At 33.3% G+C, this 18334-nt stretch overlaps 2 protein-coding genes across 3 annotated transcripts; one reads left to right on the top strand and one right to left on the bottom strand.

The window, feature by feature from the left end:
* Positions 1-1793: 1793 nt before the first annotated feature.
* LOC116015212 (protein enabled homolog) lies at positions 1794-3256 on the top strand. Of its 2 annotated transcripts, XM_031255238.1 has the most exons (3): positions 1794-1973; positions 2143-2481; positions 2674-3256. In XM_031255238.1, the coding sequence occupies exons 1-3, from the start codon at positions 1920-1922 to the stop codon at positions 2836-2838; spliced, it is 558 nt and encodes a 185-aa protein (XP_031111098.1). In that variant the 5' UTR covers positions 1794-1919; the 3' UTR covers positions 2839-3256. The 2 variants fall into 2 exon arrangements, with proteins under 2 accessions (XP_031111098.1, XP_031111097.1); XM_031255237.1 differs by having other exon boundaries at positions 1796-1973; positions 2143-3256.
* Positions 3257-6525: 3269 nt separating this feature from the next.
* Positions 6526-15156, bottom strand: LOC116017009 (DNA ligase 1). Its single transcript, XM_031257504.1, has 17 exons — positions 14247-15156; positions 13878-13994; positions 13431-13532; positions 13233-13349; positions 12547-12777; positions 11476-11570; positions 10856-10943; positions 10141-10272; positions 9229-9341; positions 8706-8807; positions 8558-8619; positions 8346-8417; positions 8154-8227; positions 8000-8056; positions 7490-7567; positions 7180-7257; positions 6526-7061 (listed from the first exon to the last, which is right to left on the bottom strand). Exons 1-17 carry the CDS (start codon positions 15024-15026, stop codon positions 6996-6998), a joined length of 2364 nt encoding a protein of 787 aa, XP_031113364.1. The 5' UTR covers positions 15027-15156; the 3' UTR covers positions 6526-6995.
* Between the last annotated feature and the right edge of the window lie 3178 nt (positions 15157-18334).

Genomic DNA, 18334 nt, shown 5'->3' on the forward strand with positions numbered 1-18334 from the left:
CACAGCTAGAGAATAGGGAAGGGAAGTTGATAGGTGTAGAGTTTGGCCCGTCATTGGTGGCACGACATATCAGTGTCGCCTTGTCTTTACTCCCGCGTTTGGCGCTGATATGTAAAATTCCTCTTCGCGAATAGGGCCAAAATGGGTACTGGTTTCGGTGCTTTGTCGTCAAGTCTCCTCAAACATCTATCTATCTATCTTAGTACACGATACATTTGGGGACTTATATTAGCTTAGCTTCACCATATGACATATCATCATCCACCACAGCCAAATTCGTGTCACAACTGCATTATGTATCTTTATTCTTTTTAAGGATTCTATGTTGTATTTCAACATTATTAGTATGACATGGGTTGAGGAGAGAGACAACTTAGTGTTTTTATTTTTAAACATCCTTGATTATTTACATGCCAGGTAGTATATTCATCTGAGTTCAATCTTCTGACCATTCATTTAGAATGGTAATAGATGTGTCATCACACTACATAATAGTTGACAACTTAGTATTTGTTTATTAAAACACATTAACTAAATTTCTAAGACAATTTAGTATTTTACAATTGTTAAAAAAAATGCTCATAAACGATATAACAAACAATAATTTGATAGACTTTTTTAATGAAAAATGACTTTTTATATCTTATCTTTATTATGTCATTTATGAGTATTTATTTAGGTAGGAATAAAATATTAAAATTATCAAATTGTTCTAAAAATTAATGTCAATTTGATTTTAAAAAATTGTACTCCGTAAGGAAGAACCAAAATGTGGCAATATTAGTAAAATATAGGGCGTGGTCAAATTAAAGATCGTGAACTAAACGTGGCAATGTTATAATAGTCGTGCATTAAAAGTGGAATTATCTCTAAATAAAATAATAATTTTTACTTTCAATTTATAAAAATGTTAATTTCTTTTAACATTGACAAAATGGTATATTTGGCCCTGTGTTATATCACATTTATAGACTCAGTTCCTCAATTATTGTCATTTTTAATTTTGATTTCTCAATTACTCTTAAAGTGGCGATTTTGATTATTTTTGTTAACAATTTGTTACATTTGGAAGAAAAATCGAGGGAGAAGCTTAACGGACATGAATAAACATAAAAACGTTCACAGTGTTCCAATAAATTTATTTGACAAGTTTTGAGCAGTAACATTATGATAATTGATAAATAACGGTAGAATTTTTATAAAAATTTAACAAATAAAATTTCTGAAACACAAGAAATATCAATCTATATAATGAGAAAATAAAGGAAAAAAAATCAAAATTTCATATTTATCACTATCATAATATATTAATGAAATAGACAAATTAACATTTCAAGAATAAGGTACGAAAAAGTAAACATAATAATAAATGAGGAATTGAGTCTATATCAATATTTAATTTAAAGACCAAATATTTGTTTTTTTGAACCTTTTTTTATTTTTAATTATAATAACAGGTCAAGACTTGTCTTTTCAATAAAAAGATTTTTTTTTGCATGGACAACTTAGTTAGCCATATCAGAGATCGAGTCTCACTAGATGTGGTTCTGTATTCAGCTGAGTTATCATGATTTAAGCTAAGTGTAAGAGTCATTAGGGTTGGGGATTCAACCTGTTCGAAGAAATAAAATAGATTTAAAAAAAAAAATTGTGGTGATTAAGTTATAAAATTGTGATGTATACTTATTCACTGTGAAAAAAAAAAAAAAGGCTCCAAGAAAAGACAAAAAAAGGGGGAGACTACTCAGCCTCAGAAGTAGAAAATGAAGCAACATGCCAAATAGTAGCAGAAATGCATTCCATATAAGGGACTGAGAATCACCCCTTTTCTCATACTACCTCTCTTCTTCATCTTCTTCTTCCTTGCTAACACCTAAACCCCAAACACAGTAAGCCAGAACACAATTTCACAACTGGAAATGGATGTTCAACCCACTGCTCTTCTCAATTGGGCACTTCTCTGCCAAGGAAAGGTTAGCACCTCTTCTTCTTCTTCAATTCCACTGCCTGGAGTTCTACTTTTTTAGCCATTATTCAACTTAAAACTGAATTACCCTTTGTAATTTGAGCTAGGCTGTTTAATGGGCACACATTTTCTTGGAATATTTTGAAAAAAAGATTCTGACTTTATTGTTGAAACAGAGCATGGATGAGCTGCGGCAGTGGCTGCTAGTGACAACTATGGAGCTGGAGAAAACAAGAATGAAAGCTCAAGAGGAGCTGGAAATGAGAGAGAATCAGATTTTTCAGCTCAAAGATATGCTGAGCAGAGCGATGAAGGAGAAAATTGATGCAGAGGAGAAGTGTAAAAGGTTGCTGCTTGAGATTGAGAGGCTTCTGTTGCAGCCGCCGCCGCCGCCTGCGGCGGCTCCAATGTCTGGGGTTTCCAGTATTGAAGATGAGCCGAGAATTAGGGGAGTGGATCACTCTAATAATAATGGCTTCTCCTCCTCCGATTCCGACGAGAGCATTGTTTCGTCGCCGGCGACTCAAGATTTGCCGATTGTGATAGATAAGCCCTTGCCGGAAAAGGGGAAGTTTTTGCAGGCGGTGATGAAAGCAGGGCCGCTTCTTCAGACCCTTTTGCTAGCTGGCCCTCTCCCCCAGTGGCGCCACCCTCCTCCGCCCATGGACTCTTACCAGATTCCGCCTCCGCCCGTCGCCATTCCATCTCCGGCGCCGGCGCCGGCGACTAACTGTCTCCCTCCTCAAGATTCTCTCCTGAGCATCACTGCTTACAACAGCATCTCCAACTGTGGAAGGATAAACAGGAAAAGGGGTTTCTTTGATGATTCTGATTCTTCCATGGAAGCCAAGTACCAAAGGGTTGTCCTTTGACTCTCACTTTTTCCCCAATATCATCTTGTCAGAGTAGTAGTCTTATCCTATCCTATCCTTTTCCAGATTGCATTTTACCAAGAAAACTGATCTCATCTGATCTAGAAGCATTTTGTACAGAATCTTGAGAGCTTGATTTTAGCCCCCAAAAAAAAACCCTAATTTGACTAAGTGGAAAACAAGAAACATGAGAAAGAGAGAGAACTGTGCTCTGATCTGGGCATTTTCTTTTGGTTTTTGCCAATATTGCTAGTGGTATTATTGATTGTGGCCATTTGTGGGCTTGTTTGTCTCTCTTCTTCTTGTTTACTAAAACCTTAATTTAGTGTTTGATTTCTCTCCAATATAATTCTGATTGTAATTTCGCTGTCTTTCATGATACGTCGGCAAATGAAGTGTTCTAACATTACTACTGTGTTCAGTCTTTTGTAGTACTCAACCAAACATCATTTGTTACTTCAAAAATAAAAAAGAAACAAACAGGAAATGAAGTATATTTGGAGGTTTGGGAGTGTTGTTAAAATGTAAGAATATGAAAAAACAGACAAAAGGGTTAGAGAGGTTTCCTTTTCTGGATGGGTTCCACAAATCAAAATGAGGATCTACACTAACGTGATCATGTGAGGATTAATGGTTGTGTTTTAGGTGGATTTGATGTTTACTGCTTTTTCTTACACTTAATTTAAACAAAAACGTCTTGTCTTGTATAACGGAAAAATTCATTTTAATTTCTTAAATATAAAAGAAAACTTTTGGCTCCAAAACCTCACATCGATCTCGATCATACAGGAATTGTGAAAGAATTAAATATGAGTCATTTATTTTAATTTCTTTTTTTTTTTGCAAGCTTTATTTTAATTTCTTGTTGATTTAGTATTTCTATAGTTGCTGAAATGCACTGTTTGCAACTTTCTTGTAGCTTGTCAAATCGTTGTTACCCTCCCTCTTTTTTTGTTTTCTTTTTTCTCTTTTCTTTTGTTTATTATTATTATTATTATTATTATTATTATCATTATTTAATTTTGAAAGCTTATCATTATTTATTTATTTATTTCACTTTTGCATGACGAAAATGATTTCTCCTCAAAAAGCAAAGCAATCATGGATAAAGGGTTAATTTGGGTCTAAAGCGACCGTTTGCCGCCATCATTATTGAGTATGTGTGTGTATATATATAATTTCATTCTGGCCTAGATTTATACATCTACTTTTAGTCATTTTTTCTCAAAATATCATCTTTGGTCCTATTATTATTGTGATACGATTAATTTTTTATTTTTTGTCATCTTTCAACAAAACATTAAATGTCATTAAATAATGGACATTTTCAATCTTTTTATATAAAGTAGGTTGATCTATAATATTTTTATTTTATTTTTTTTTTTGAAAAAAATTCATAATTGAAAATCAAAACGCCCTTGTATTTAACGGTATTTAAATAATTTTTTTGACGGAGGACAAAAAATGGTCATGCTACAATAATATTAGGACCAAAAATGGATATTTTTGGAAAAAAAATTAAAAGTTGACTGTCACATATAAATTTATTACCAAAAAGGCTACAAGTATATTACAGAGTATAAGTTTATCCCAAGTTCAAATTATAATAGTTAGTACATGAGGGTTTTAAAGTATAAAAATTGTTAATAAAACTTAACTACTTAGAGTAATCGGTAACTGAATGACTAATACAATTAAAAAGACGATTTTTTTTTAAAAAAATTTAGATCCATCATCTCCTTATAATGAAAAAAAAATAAAAAATCAAACTTAATTAATTTTAAACGTTGTAAACGATAGTTACTAGTCAATATTTTGAATTTCTTCCTACTTACAACTAGTAACTCCTAGCTAGGATTTGCAATGATAGAAATGATATGGATATATAGTATTCATAGTGATGCATAATAATAATGTAGATTGACGAATGGGGAAGATATTTAGCATAGGTTAATGTTTGACGAAAGAGGAGCAGAAACCGCGTCTGCTTTATATTGTATTTTTTTTCTACGTTTTCTTCCCCACAGTGCACTCCAATCTGTATTTGTGGACTTACACGAAAATGACAAGGAATATTAGGCCTCCCATCCGGCCCGGAATTACAACCTTAATTTGTGCTTAGTGGGCTTAATCTATCATCATATTGCAAACTATTAAAAAACACACGTTTTTTTTTTCTAATGAAAATTATAATATTTAATAACGTACCACATGCATGTATGTTTCTAATAACAATAACATAATAACAATACAAGATTCATTGATAATATCACTTCATCAATATTAACTTCTTCTTCTTCTTTTATTACTATAAAGCAACAAGTTTTTACCACTAAATTACAATACAACTTTTCAACAACATGGTATAAAGAAAATGTTAGTTTCTGGACAATCGACATCCACTTAGAGGGTACAAGGAGGATCAGTTCTTACAAAACAAAATAAAAGAAATGAAGTAAAAGGAAAAGTTTGCCAAAGAAGGAAAATACAAATTCTAGAACATATAATCATTGTTCCTGGTTTGAATGATGGGGAACAATGGCCTTCGACCTAACAAACGCGTACACAATTTATATGTCATCATAATAATAAAGTACGCATTGGATTAAAATGTTGGTTTTCACCATCACCCAACCATCCTTACATTCTTCAAATATATATAATACAATTTATTTCTTTCGTCCAAATCATAAACTATGTTTCACACAACACATGCTTAATATGCACATACAAATTTTGAATCCCCCATTCGCACATAGCACGTACACCCAACACATACTTAACATTCACACGCAAATTTTGATTTTTGAACGCACAATTAATATGATCTATAGATCTATTTTTTCATGCACTAGAATAGTTTTCATGAAATCATGGGAGGCCCTTTATATATATATATATATCTCTTCTAATCATCACTCAGCTTGGCAGCTCCCTGCCATATTATATTTTAATTTGTTTACTGTTATTGAAAATATTCATAATGTCCACGTCATCATCGTCTGATTAGCCCTTTTTAAACAATATTTTGCAAGTTGAAGATTATTGTAATTGAAAGAAGTGAAGTGATAATAATGAGATGAATAATGGGCAGTGCAAAAGCCAAAAGGGAGTTCACATGCAAACAGTACGTACACTTGGTTTAATTTGTAGGTAGAAATGAAATGAAATGCATGGATATGATGTTGTGAGATGATATGATATGGGAATCCTCAGCTCAATGATAATAAAGGGCGTGTAAACATAATTGCGTGTTACTACTAATCATTAACTACATGTGACGATCAAAGGTAAAAAGTAGAAGCTAAGATCGATGAGAGTAAAGTGAATTTTGAAGCTAGCTAGCTAGCCAGGCCAGAAGGTAAATCATATATATATTACTACTTCTCTACCGTACGTACAAGTGTGACAAGTCCATTAATTATTTTCTTAGTTGGGGCATATGTTCATTATTTTGGTAATTGACAGAAGATGGAGTTTGGCTTAGTAGGTGAATTGGATCCTATGATTACCATTCATTTTGCTTGCTTTTGGAGTCAACGTAACACAAATAAGCTACCTATCATCCATCATATCTATGCTGATATGCTATGCAGGGATGAAATGAAAAGCGACCAACCATTTCCACTGCAATTCAGAAACGTCAAATAACAATAATAGTTATATTGTGATCCATAACCCACATTGTAAGATAAATCACTAATGCATAAGTTTATTTTTGGTATACTATAAACTAAGAATACATTACTACACTTTACTAAAAATGGACACGTAATATACTAAAGATAGGCCTATATCAATGATCCATATCGCATGGTCTACAGTATAATGTGCCTGCCAAGTAACAGTATGCCAACTCACTTGATCACTACTACTTCAACATATTGAAAAATTTTTAAAACAATTCCTAATTCTAAGATCAATATTGAAGCTGAAAAATACTGATCCGAGGTGTGTCTTACTTTACAGTTTACATGAAACAATCTTGCGATCCTTCCAAGTTACAGGGCAGTAAAATGAAGCATACTGGTACAAGCCCATAAGGCCATAAGTGAAAACAGAAAGCTTCTTTACACTCCAATGCGCAGCCATCTACAGCTGCCAGAAACCTTCTTTAAAGATGTAGAGAAATCGTAACCACGTCTCGATTTCTTTATTCACTCTTCATCTACATCCTGATTATTTTGTTGAGTGTGTTTCTGAGCAGAATACATATCTGCAACCTGAAAAAAAAAAAAAAATGGCGTTCAGAGACAGGCACTAATAAAAACTAGCATGCAGCATATTGGAATAATTCTTTTTTTGAAAAATATTGGAATAATTCAAGTAATGATTTTTCACCATCTCTGCTGTTGAGGCCTGTTCTGGAGTCTTGTCTTCTCGAATACGAATCAAGCGAGGAAATCGCAGAGAAATTCCCTTTGCAACAACAAATAAATATGAACATTAATTTCAACATCCTTGCAATTAGAACCAAACTCTTCAACTCAAGACGTTAACACTTGTAGGGATAGAGCATAACATGTTAAGAGTAGCCATAATATACATATATATAATATGGAGCTACAGGGTATTATGAGTATCATATAATTTGATCGTGTGAAGTATATTAACACATGATGTGACATGAATGTATAGAGACAAGACATACCTTTTCAGGATCCACAATACCAATGGCAGCACGGTGCACAGGGCTAATCGTAAGGTCTGCAGCTTTCACCTCCCAAACCTAAACCAATTATAATCAAAATTGTTGAATAATGTTGAACATTGGCAAAGCTCCTAGTGATTGAATCAACAACATAAAAAAACAGGGCAGAGTGAAGAGGACTTCGCAGAACCAATACAGTTTTTTAAACCAAGCAATTGGCTTGTTGAGATCGCAGGTAATACAAAACATTTTGCACAGATAATGGAATATCTTTAAGTGCAGTTATTGAATCACTTTTTGTACTAAGAATGGGCATAACTACCACCTTAAGAATACAAATATCAGCCTTGGGTTTGCTCCTATACAAGTGCTAAACTCACTAACACAAATTCCATATACATCCAATAGGAAATGATTAAATTCTTGCATTGAATAACAAAATAAATAAATAAATACACAGAACCAGTATTAAACATTTACCCACAACTAGAGAAAGATAATTATTCATACCTCAGTGGGTTCAAACCATACATCTGGATTGAGTGTTTCTGCATACCTGTAATATGACTGCAGATAACAGTGTCACAGAAAAGTCTTGAGCACAAATGTCGCAGTACTAATCAAAAAGGAAGACTTGTAGAACTGATTAAAAATATAACACAACCTTTGGCTGGGGGATAACTTTAGAACGATGACTGGCAGAGCGTTCTTCAAGCATTGTTTCAGAAAAACCAGTGCCTGACAAGCATCACATAAATTTCATTAAACTGAAAAGCAAATGTAATTGAACAATAATTAGTAGCAAGCCTAAATTTTATATTTCTACTTTTTCTTCCTATAGAAGAAAACAGCTTACCGATTTTACAAATGCTTTGAAATTCCTCATTGTTACTATCATAACAAGCAAGGAGAAAAGCTCCATAAACACCTAAACGAGAAAACATGACAGCATCAGAAAAGACCTAGATTCATGATGAATAATAGCTACAAGGGGGGAAAAACTAATCTGTAAATCTGTAATTGTTTACTGATAGTGGAGGATCAGTGTGTCAACACAAGATAGTTTACCAGTACGTTTCCCTCGGCCATGAAAAGCAGCTATTGGTACCAAATCGAGGGAGTCTCCAATACTGCATTTACAATTATACATTGTAGATTAGGTTAACTATAAGAAGTACATATCTAACTGTATAATGCAATAGTTCTTTAAAATTACCTTTCCATGTAATCCTTTTTCAATTTTAGCCAGTTATGTGAGCGTTTTGAAGGCTCATATGTCGAATCTCCACTCAATGTTTTGATGATCAATCCCTCACAACTGCAATGAAAGAAACAATGATTGACTACATGGAAGTAAACATTATAAGAGCTTGACACCTTAAGACAATTTATGTATTTCAGGAACAATGTAAGTCATATTCCATCAAGTAATGTTTACAAGTAGAACAGGCCAACAGGTAATTTTGTAATATCATTATCATAGTGTCATAAACACAATATGTCTAAAAACATTAGTATAAACCTTTCAAGTCCTAGAAAGTCAAAGCTGACACTTCCAGCCTTAATATAGTTTCAGCATTTTCACCTTATACTTTATGCTACTCATTTTGCAACCAAGAATGTTTTATATGGTAGGCAAATGTGATCAACAGCAAACATACTGTAACATGTATTCTCAATGACTGTATACAAAAACTAAATAGGGGATAATCATATCCCAGGAAAAAAGTGACTGTCACCTGCCATTAACAGCAGCTTCAAGAAATTGTGTTATTTCCTCAAGATCATTTGATGTAGTACTCGTGGCAAATTGAAAATAGCCAGGTTCTTCCTCAAAGGAACTATAGAGATGCTGCATGAAACCATATGTTCAAGGATCAAATGTATACAACCATGTGAATGGTAAAAATTATCTGAAACACTGAAGAGCATTTACTATTGGAGCTATCAAAAATCATATGGTACATTTATTAAGCATCCTCAAAGCAAATGTCATCAAATAAAATACACTGCATGTAAATCATATGGTACATTTATTAAGCATCCTCAAAGCAAATGTCATAAAATAAAATACACTGCATGTGTTGGTTGACAAGAAATGAGTCTTGAGGAAAACTTTGACTAACAGTAACATATAAATATACTAAGTATTAAAATAATGGTTTCAAATCTTATAGATAAGGCTATCAAATCATTGTTGAAGTATGAGATTTTGAAAGTCATGAGAAGTGTAAATAGTATAGTAATGTTTTATAGTGTCAAACATTTTAGTCACGATTTTCTGCACAGTAAAGAGCAAGAGAAATAAAATCAATAAACATCAATGCAATGCAAGCATGCACCCACTAATCATGCTACATGAAAGTAGTTCCTTTGCCTTACCTAAAGTAAAAAGTGGCTGTAACAAAAAGTATTACAACCCTAGGCTCTTATGTAAAACACAGGAGACAATTCGGCATATTGTAACAACTATTGCAGTGTTACTCTTTTTATAGTCAAGTTCTGAATAACATAGATGGAGAATGATTGTATCTTAGGCCAAAAGCACACATCATTTCCAAACAGAAATGGTCATAAGAGAAACAAGTAGGACAATAAAATGTGCATCTGTTATGGTTCAAATCCTAAACCATAAAGAAAGAGTATTGTACCTCTCTACGAACACTGAGCTGCTCTTGAATAAGTGGTTGTCCATTAAGATACAAGATATCAAAGGCATAGATGCAAACATTCACCTTGATGTCACTCACAACAACATTTTTACGAGCACGTGTACTGAGGATCTGACATAAACATGTAATCATAAGCACATGACTGCATAAAATCACTATGGCACAAAGATGGATATGAAAAGAGCATATTATAATATATTTGTGAATGCATACCTAAAAATAAAGGATCAAGATGAAGCCAACCAGCTCTATCAAGAATGAAGTAACAGTATTGAAAGAGTGATGCAAGCAAGTTTTTTGTGGCAAGAAAAGAATCAAACCCTTTAAACAAAAGAAAAACCACAAATAATAAAAACCAAAAAGTATCAAACATGCACACCAACTGAACCATCTTTCCCTTGACTGAAACTTCAAATTAACTATAACAGAATTGTGGATACAGGCAGAACAATAGAATGATGACAAGGCAAAAGAAGCATTCCTAAAGAAAGGTCTCAAAGGCTAAGTGATAAAATACTCATCCAGAGTAAAAATACTGAACAACTAAAAGACTTATTTCACACTTGATATGGTTTCCCTTCCCAGCTAAGGTAGTCATAGAAGCAGCAGTGAACTACTGCCATGCAGAGGAGGTTTGAGCCAATAAAACGTATATACATGTGGAAAAGAAGGAATTACTAGATAATATATTTACCTGAAAAGGCAGGATTTTCTGTTTCTCACGATCATATGCAACTAATTCACAGTCAAGAACAAAAGAACTTGTAGAAGGTTTTTTTAATCTGCAATCAGAGAGCACATTTTATGCAGTCAAAAGCAAAACTATAGGGAGTAGAAAGCCAATAACCATAATCTACAAACAAAGATTGACAAAAAGGCTTGATACCTGGAATACTAGACTTTCGATTCTCAGATCAGCTTTTACAATGTAATAGAAAAGGAAAAGAGTTTTGTTGAAGATTATATGGTGATTCAGTGAACGGAAGAACAAGCATAGTCCACAATTTAATTTTTAAAATTATGATAAAGGCAAATGAATTGATATTTAAGAAGATACAAATTATGAAAAATTGAAAATAGTCATTTCCTAGTCAGTCACCAAGGGAACCTTTTAGAGACTAGTTTCAGTTGTCCAGAAATTCATATGAAAAGTTGCTCCACAATGAAATGCATATCTGAATGATGTTTATTATTATGGTGCACTTTTAATTGGCAATCTTTGCTGGTCACCTCAGTATTGCCAAGACACACAAGTACATACCAAAAGCTTAAGGCTTCAAATTTGAATGCGAGTAAAATTGAATACAAGCATACCTAGAAATAGCAGCAACAACATCAGGAAACTTTCCAGTATTACGTTCTGCATTTCTGCTGTATATCTCCACTGACCCATTTTCCAAGTAATGAATCTGCAGTTTTTTGGAGTAACCTTTTTCAGACATAGCACTATGTAAGGAAATTCCAAAGAAACTCTGCATAAAACATTGAGCTGACATAATATAACTCTTTTAACACAAAGGATCTGCAGCTAAATTTACTTACTATTTGTTTGTTAAGTGGATTTGCAGCCATATATCAGAAAAAAATCTGAACTCAGTTATGAAATCATGGGGCACAACACAAACATAGAGAGAGATGTACATTGTATATAATGTACCAATGAGTGGAAAATCATCATGGTCTATCAATTCTAAGGAGATTTGGGAGGGGATTCATGTGACACACTAAAGGGAATAGAGCATGTGCCCATGCTTTATATCAAAATAAGGCAGTAGATTTGGTCAGGGTGGGACCATAAAAAAAAAATTTAATCAGAAATAATCCCACCCCACCAATCATCCTCGGAGCATATGTTAAATTCACTGGTTTAAGAGTCCTTTTGATTTGGTTTAAAGGGGACAGTGGTAGTGGTACAACAGAGGAACTAACAGATTTCCCAAGTACAAGACAGAGTTGATCTTCTGTAAAGCCCTTTGTATTCACCTTCTTGGCGCATCTTTTGTGAATAAATTTATTTTACTTGTATTTTAAAAAAATAAAATAAAAAATAAAAAGGTCAATTACCCACAATAAATGAGAAGCATGAAATCATGAACTTTTGAGGTTGCAGAGTTAAGCAATTGTGGGAGAGCGGAGAGAAGCATAAAAGCAGCAGGAACAGCAAATTCATTCTGGGTTTCTGGCATATCATTGGACTAATTTTTATTTCTTTTTAATTTGCTTTCTTCACCGAGAAAAACCAATGTAGCTTTCCAGCAGGGCAATTTTGTAGAGCAAAGCAATCCAATAATTTTTCCTTGATCCTTTACATACACACCTTTTAAATGGTGAAATGACTTGGCAATTGGCACAATAGTGACTAAAAATAAAAGGTACTATTAATACCTGAGCGCGCTCACCATCATACTTGTATTCACAAGTGAACTCCTTATCTTGAAACTTGTCAACAATTTCAGATACTCCTTTAGTTGCCTTAGCTAGCATAGGTCCAACTGGAACACCAGGCGAGAAAGAGCATGTCTTTTGAAGGTTACAGACACCACCAGAAAGAAGAGCAGGAACAATTTTATCATATACAGGAATCACAGAGTAAACTTGTTTTACAATCTTCTCAGCCTGGAAACAGATAAGTAAAATCAAATTAGTAATAGATGAGACATAGAATTGAAAAATGAAACAAGCTCAATTAAGTCTCAAGACACTTTCTAGGTCGCATACATCAATCTATGTTGCATCGTCAGTATATAGGGTCCATATAGTGTTGAAAACACAACCAACCTAACCTTAGAAAATCATTGTCACGATTTTCTGGTGGTATCCATCATTATGTGTCTACGTTGCTTCTATAGGGTGTTGTTCAAGTGTTCACTATTAAAACACTAGTTAGGATATCTTGTTTTATCATCCCTTCTATCCTTTTTAGCTACACTTAATCTATTAACATGAACGTTCAGCTTCAAGGAATGGACTGGATATAATTCCAAAAGCAATCACAATATTAAAATTGTGGTGGTGGTGGTGGTGTAGGGGAGCAGGGACCTTCTAGCCAGAATGAGACCACACTTGCAAACCTCTTCTATAGATGAATTCACACTAGCAGGGGGTGAAGAATCCTTCTCTGAGTATACTGTGGCATGGCTCAGTGCCACTAAAAGAGTTTGTTCTGCCAAACCGATGCGTAACTTTGTCTGCACAGAGAAATCAATTGGGAGTAAGAAGATCACTGACAGAAGTAGATAGGAAGCAACTCCAAAGCACGGTATCCTAACCTGTAGTAGTCGGATCAAATACTGAGGTTCACAATCAGTAGCTGCAACTAGTAGAGACTTGATGTAATTCTTTTTCTTTTCTTGACTATCCTTGCCAGATTCCTATCATCATTCATAAACAAGTTAAGGCACCTTTGTAAAAGAACTACAACCAAGTTGACTTCATTGCAATATATCTAAAGGGGGTCCTAGGCTTACCACCCTGATGAAAAAACAACTGTAAGTAAACAGATAGATTTCCATAAAATTAAAATAAAAAGCACTTGGTAATGAATTTGTGCTAGTGTTTTTATTATTAACATCAATTTGAAAGTCAGACTTCCATAGACATCCCCTTAACTCCTTAAGATGGATACAATAGTAAATTAAGATGAAACAACACTATACAGGTAAAAGGGTCTTACCAATTCAAATAAAAAAATAGAAAAAGAAATATGAATAAATTACCTTAGCTATAAGCCGAAATGTACTAAAAACTTTGGCAACAGTTAATGGTTCTGGTTTACGCATCAAAGACTGAGACGATCGACTTGCTTTTGCAACAAGGCCTAAATCACCAAGATCCTATCATTTGGAACAATGACAAATAAGGTTTTAAAAAACAGTTTACTAAAAAGCTGCACAGATACTAGAATTCACAAGTGATGAAACTAAAATATATATAAACAGAAAAACAACAGAGTAGATAGCACATTACAATTTATCAAACGAAATAATGAACTTAGAATATTCTTTTAATGAAAGAGTGTGCTTTATAGTTTGCTTGAACATGCCCCGAAAAAAAAAAAAAAAAAAAAAACTATTTACTTTCTCTACCTTATATTGCTTTTTAATGTGTGCTTCTTTAGCCCCACAAGCCTCAGCAAGGGCCTTAATAATTGATGCATCTCCAATTCCAAGTTCCAATCCCTCATGGGCAGGTGCAATTTTGTTTGCAGAAAGGTACACCGCAGGCAACAAGTCGTCAGGGGTGGTGTGAATCACGGTCCTTAACATATTGGTCACAATGTCAGTGATGGCAATCCGCCCAGACTCCTCTTCAATTGCACCAAACGCCTTCGCCACAAACATGAACGGCACTCTCTCGCCATCTCCCCAATACGCCGCCTTTTTCGGATCAAAATTCGCCGCCTTCTTCTTCAGCTCCGCAACGCTCTCATCAGGACTTATCAGCTTCGGTTTCTTAGCTGCCACTTCCTCGCTATCCCCGCCATTCCTCGGCCCATCTATAGAACCGGCATTCTCAATCGCCTTCGCATTGGAATTGTCATTTTCGGGAATAGCTGAAACGGAGCTAGATTTCTGTTCCGGAGTGTCTTTTTCGGCGCTCTTGCGTTTCTTGGGCGAAGACTCTTGGGCCGGAGGTGTCTGAGTCTTGGATTTCTTCTTGGAATTCGCCATTAGGACGTCGAACGCTGAGCGGCGAGTCGACATTGATCTGAGATTAGGGTTTGCGGAAATGATTAGGGGTTTAGGAGAGAAGGGTTTAGCGAAGAGGAGAAATGGAATTGAATTGGGTGTAGGGTGAGAATGGAAGCGAGTGAAGAAGATGAAGGTGTTGGCGAAGTAGCAGGAGCAAGAACGGAGTGATAACATCAACGGCGCGGGTGCGAGTGCGAGGAGGGAACGACACACAAATGGCGGGAACCAAAACGAGGGACCAACATAATACAGTACATTTTATTTAGGTGTAGTATATGAAAACAGTTTACTTGCATTTCAAAATTAAATTATTTATACAAATATTATCATATTTTTTTAATAGTATTTTTGATCTTTTAAATCTAAACACATGAACAACTACTATTGATTCTCAATTTTCTCCTGGACATTAGGTTTTCACCTGATTCTTCTCCTCTGTATGGGTATATTCATGTTTAAGTCTTTTAAATTTTAATATGAATATTTTTTTTAAAACAAGTTTAAGTCTTTTAAATTTATCTTTTAGTGTTCGTTTATAAACGCAATCGGTTGGTTTGCTCACTGCTAAAGTATGGTGCACTTTTGGAAGGTTTTAGGGTGTATTGGTGTTTATATTTAGCTATTAGCCATAAGTATTTCTAAGATGTGTTTGGATACCAAGAAAATCATTTTTGTAAAATATTTTTTGAAAAATGGGTTATTTTTTTATAAAATATTTTCATTTTCAGTGTTCGGTTATATTTCAGAAAATTATCTTAGTGTGTTTGGCTAATTTTCTAAAAAATCACAACAAAGGCACAACAAAATTAAAAAAGAAATTACAGTAAAATCACATTAGTCGATTGATTTTCCCTTCGAAAATCAGTCGGCCAAATTTCAGTCGGCCAAATTGGCTTGGGCACCAATTTAGCTGATTGGTTTTCTGAGCATAAACCAATCGCTCGGCAATACTAGTTTCTGAAAGAAGGTTAGAAACACTTGGGAAAATATTTTGGGAAGTCATTTCATAAAAATTTGATTTATTTTAAATTGACCAAAACATTATTATCTTTATTGATTTTAAGTTTTTCACGTTACCAAATAATGAAAAATTAGAAAATAATTTTCAGAAATCATTTTCGGATTTCAAACACACCCTTAATTTAAATACGGAGTATGATTTATTTTGCACATCAATTTTTGAAATTTATAAATCTTTTTTTAATTGGGCTAGCCCAAGTCTGTAATGTATATATATGGATAGAGTCCAACTGGTTTTTTTTTTTTTTTTTTTTNTTTTTTTTTTTTTTTTTTTTTGAAGACACCAACTGAATTTATTTATTTTTTATTTAGATAATTAGACAGCCTTCACTATATATCTATATATCTATATATTATTATTTGTAAGTTGTTCATGTCAGCATAAATAGCAAAAAGGAAAATCAATTTTTAAAATTTTAATCACCACATTAGCATTTTTATTGGAAGTGCCAATAATTTTGGTTGGGAAAAAATTGGATGACTAAGTTATATTTTTATGTGTAATTCACTAGCTAATTTGACATTTAATCCAAAAATTTATACTGGGTGAAATAAAATTCAATGGAATTGAATAAAGTCATATTTTATACCGAGTAATTTATCATTTAGTTTGTGGAAGAGAAATTAATAACAATTATTAATATAAAGACTCAAAAGTCTTTATTACTTACTACTTTTTCCTTCTCAAGTAATGAGAAATTGAAAACATTAAAAGGATCCCATGAAATTTCAATTCCTCAAATTTTAGGAATTGAAACTCCAAGTAATGAGAAATTACTCATTTATTATTGTTTTTCAGTTTTCAATAAATGGAGCTCACGAGTCTGGAATGATATATGCGCATTACGCATATACGCAGTGATTTTTGTATTGTTCTCTTATCCAGAAAGTGTGGTGATATCATTCTCTGGGCAGTTTGAATATGTTGGAGCTTTAAATTAGAAAGCAACGTAAGGAGGGGATGGAAGACAAAGAAGGAATGAGAATTTAATAATAAGAAGAAGAAATAAAGGAATGGAATGCCCTACTGATTATGGAAGGAACATGGAGGCCGGAGCTAGCTAGCACATATGAATGTTCAGTGCATTAATGCTTGTATAGTAGACACCCCACCCATGCATGATGCATCCTTTTCATTTGGCAGGCAGCTCCTTAGGATTACACCACAATTTCACCTAGTGTCATACTTAATTATCACACAATTGTACGTACTTTAAATTTGGGTTGTGGTTAAGTTAAAAGAATTCACACATCCTTAACTTAAATGTCAAGAATCAATCAGTCGTTTTAGGTATGAATTGAAGCAACCTTAAATCTCTCCAGCCAAATGTTCCACCCTTAAATGTGTCTACAATTCAGCAAGAAGATTAGCCATTACCAGTGAAAATTTTATATTATACCAAGAAAAATAAAAATTACAACCCAAACTCTCCAATCCCATTCACTTGGACCACATGCCATCTGTTTTATTATAAACTTTTTAAAAATTGATCAATTAATTGATTTGTATCCGGAAGACATAAAATTTTTTTATTGGTCTATCCTAAATGCATTGTATTTTTTTTTTCTTATAATACATAGAAAGGGGTTTCAAAGGGTGTTTTGGCAAATGTAGTAATAAATGCATTGTAGATCTTCTCCTTCTTCTTTTTTTTTTTTTGTATTTTTTAGAACTTATACTAATGAGTTGGTATGTAATATATGTTGAAAATTTTAACTAAAATGACATTAAAAATCTGTTAATTATTTAACAATCGGAAAAAATATCAAGATTTACTGAGTTATTACTAATTGATAAAATATTATGAGATAGTGTGTATCAATCATCTTTTTTGACTAATTGATGATGGCTATAGTTGTTCAAATGATAATCTTTCGAAATTGGCAAGCTAAGCGATATATGGCTATTTTCATTAGCTTTGAACATTTGGAGCAACAAATTAAAGAAAGAAACATTTGACAAAAATAAAAAGGCTTGTAAAGAGTGATTAGTCGACAGCTCACAGGAGTTGAGAAAGTTGAGAGGGGATGGAGGAAAAGGGACCATGAAAAAGATGGTTACGTTGTTGCTTAAGCAAGTAAAAGCAGTGTGTAAAGTTTGTCCACTCTTCCACTCCAACAACAATTAATACTAATTCATTTTATAATGTGTTAGTAGCTTGATTTCATTTTCATTATCACGTATTTCATATTTTATGATTTAGTATTTAATATTTTGTATTTACTTATCTTATTTGTTTCAATTTACTTTTAATTCAAAAATTATTTTATTTATTTATTTAAATTTATTTTGATTTAAATATAAATTTAAAATTATAATTATACGAAAATTAATAAAGTAATACATGTGAGGGAGTACGTTGTGCCTATAAACTAGGGAGAAAATGAGAATGATTGAGAGAAAATAAAATAATAAATTAAATGACAATGTGGAAGAGTGAAAAATACAAAATAGATAAAGA

This window comes from Ipomoea triloba, chromosome 4 (assembly GCF_003576645.1).
Source record: "Ipomoea triloba cultivar NCNSP0323 chromosome 4, ASM357664v1".
In the NCBI taxonomy this organism is placed as follows: Eukaryota; Viridiplantae; Streptophyta; class Magnoliopsida; order Solanales; family Convolvulaceae; genus Ipomoea; species Ipomoea triloba.

Coding starts and splice junctions, on each gene's coding strand:
- LOC116015212 (XM_031255237.1), top strand. CDS start 1,920: ATGGATGTTCAACCCACTGCTCTTCTCAATTGGGCACTTCTCTGCCAA. Junction 1,974..2,142: donor CACTTCTCTGCCAAGGAAAG/GTTAGCACCTCT, acceptor TTGTTGAAACAG/AGCATGGATGAGCTGCGGCA.
- LOC116017009 (XM_031257504.1), bottom strand. CDS start 15,026: ATGTTATCACTCCGTTCTTGCTCCTGCTACTTCGCCAACACCTTCATC. Junction 13,995..14,246: donor ACATTAAAAAGCAATATAAG/GTAGAGAAAGTA, acceptor TCCAAATGATAG/GATCTTGGTGATTTAGGCCT. Junction 8,418..8,557: donor TGGCCGAGGGAAACGTACTG/GTAAACTATCTT, acceptor TTTCTCGTTTAG/GTGTTTATGGAGCTTTTCTC.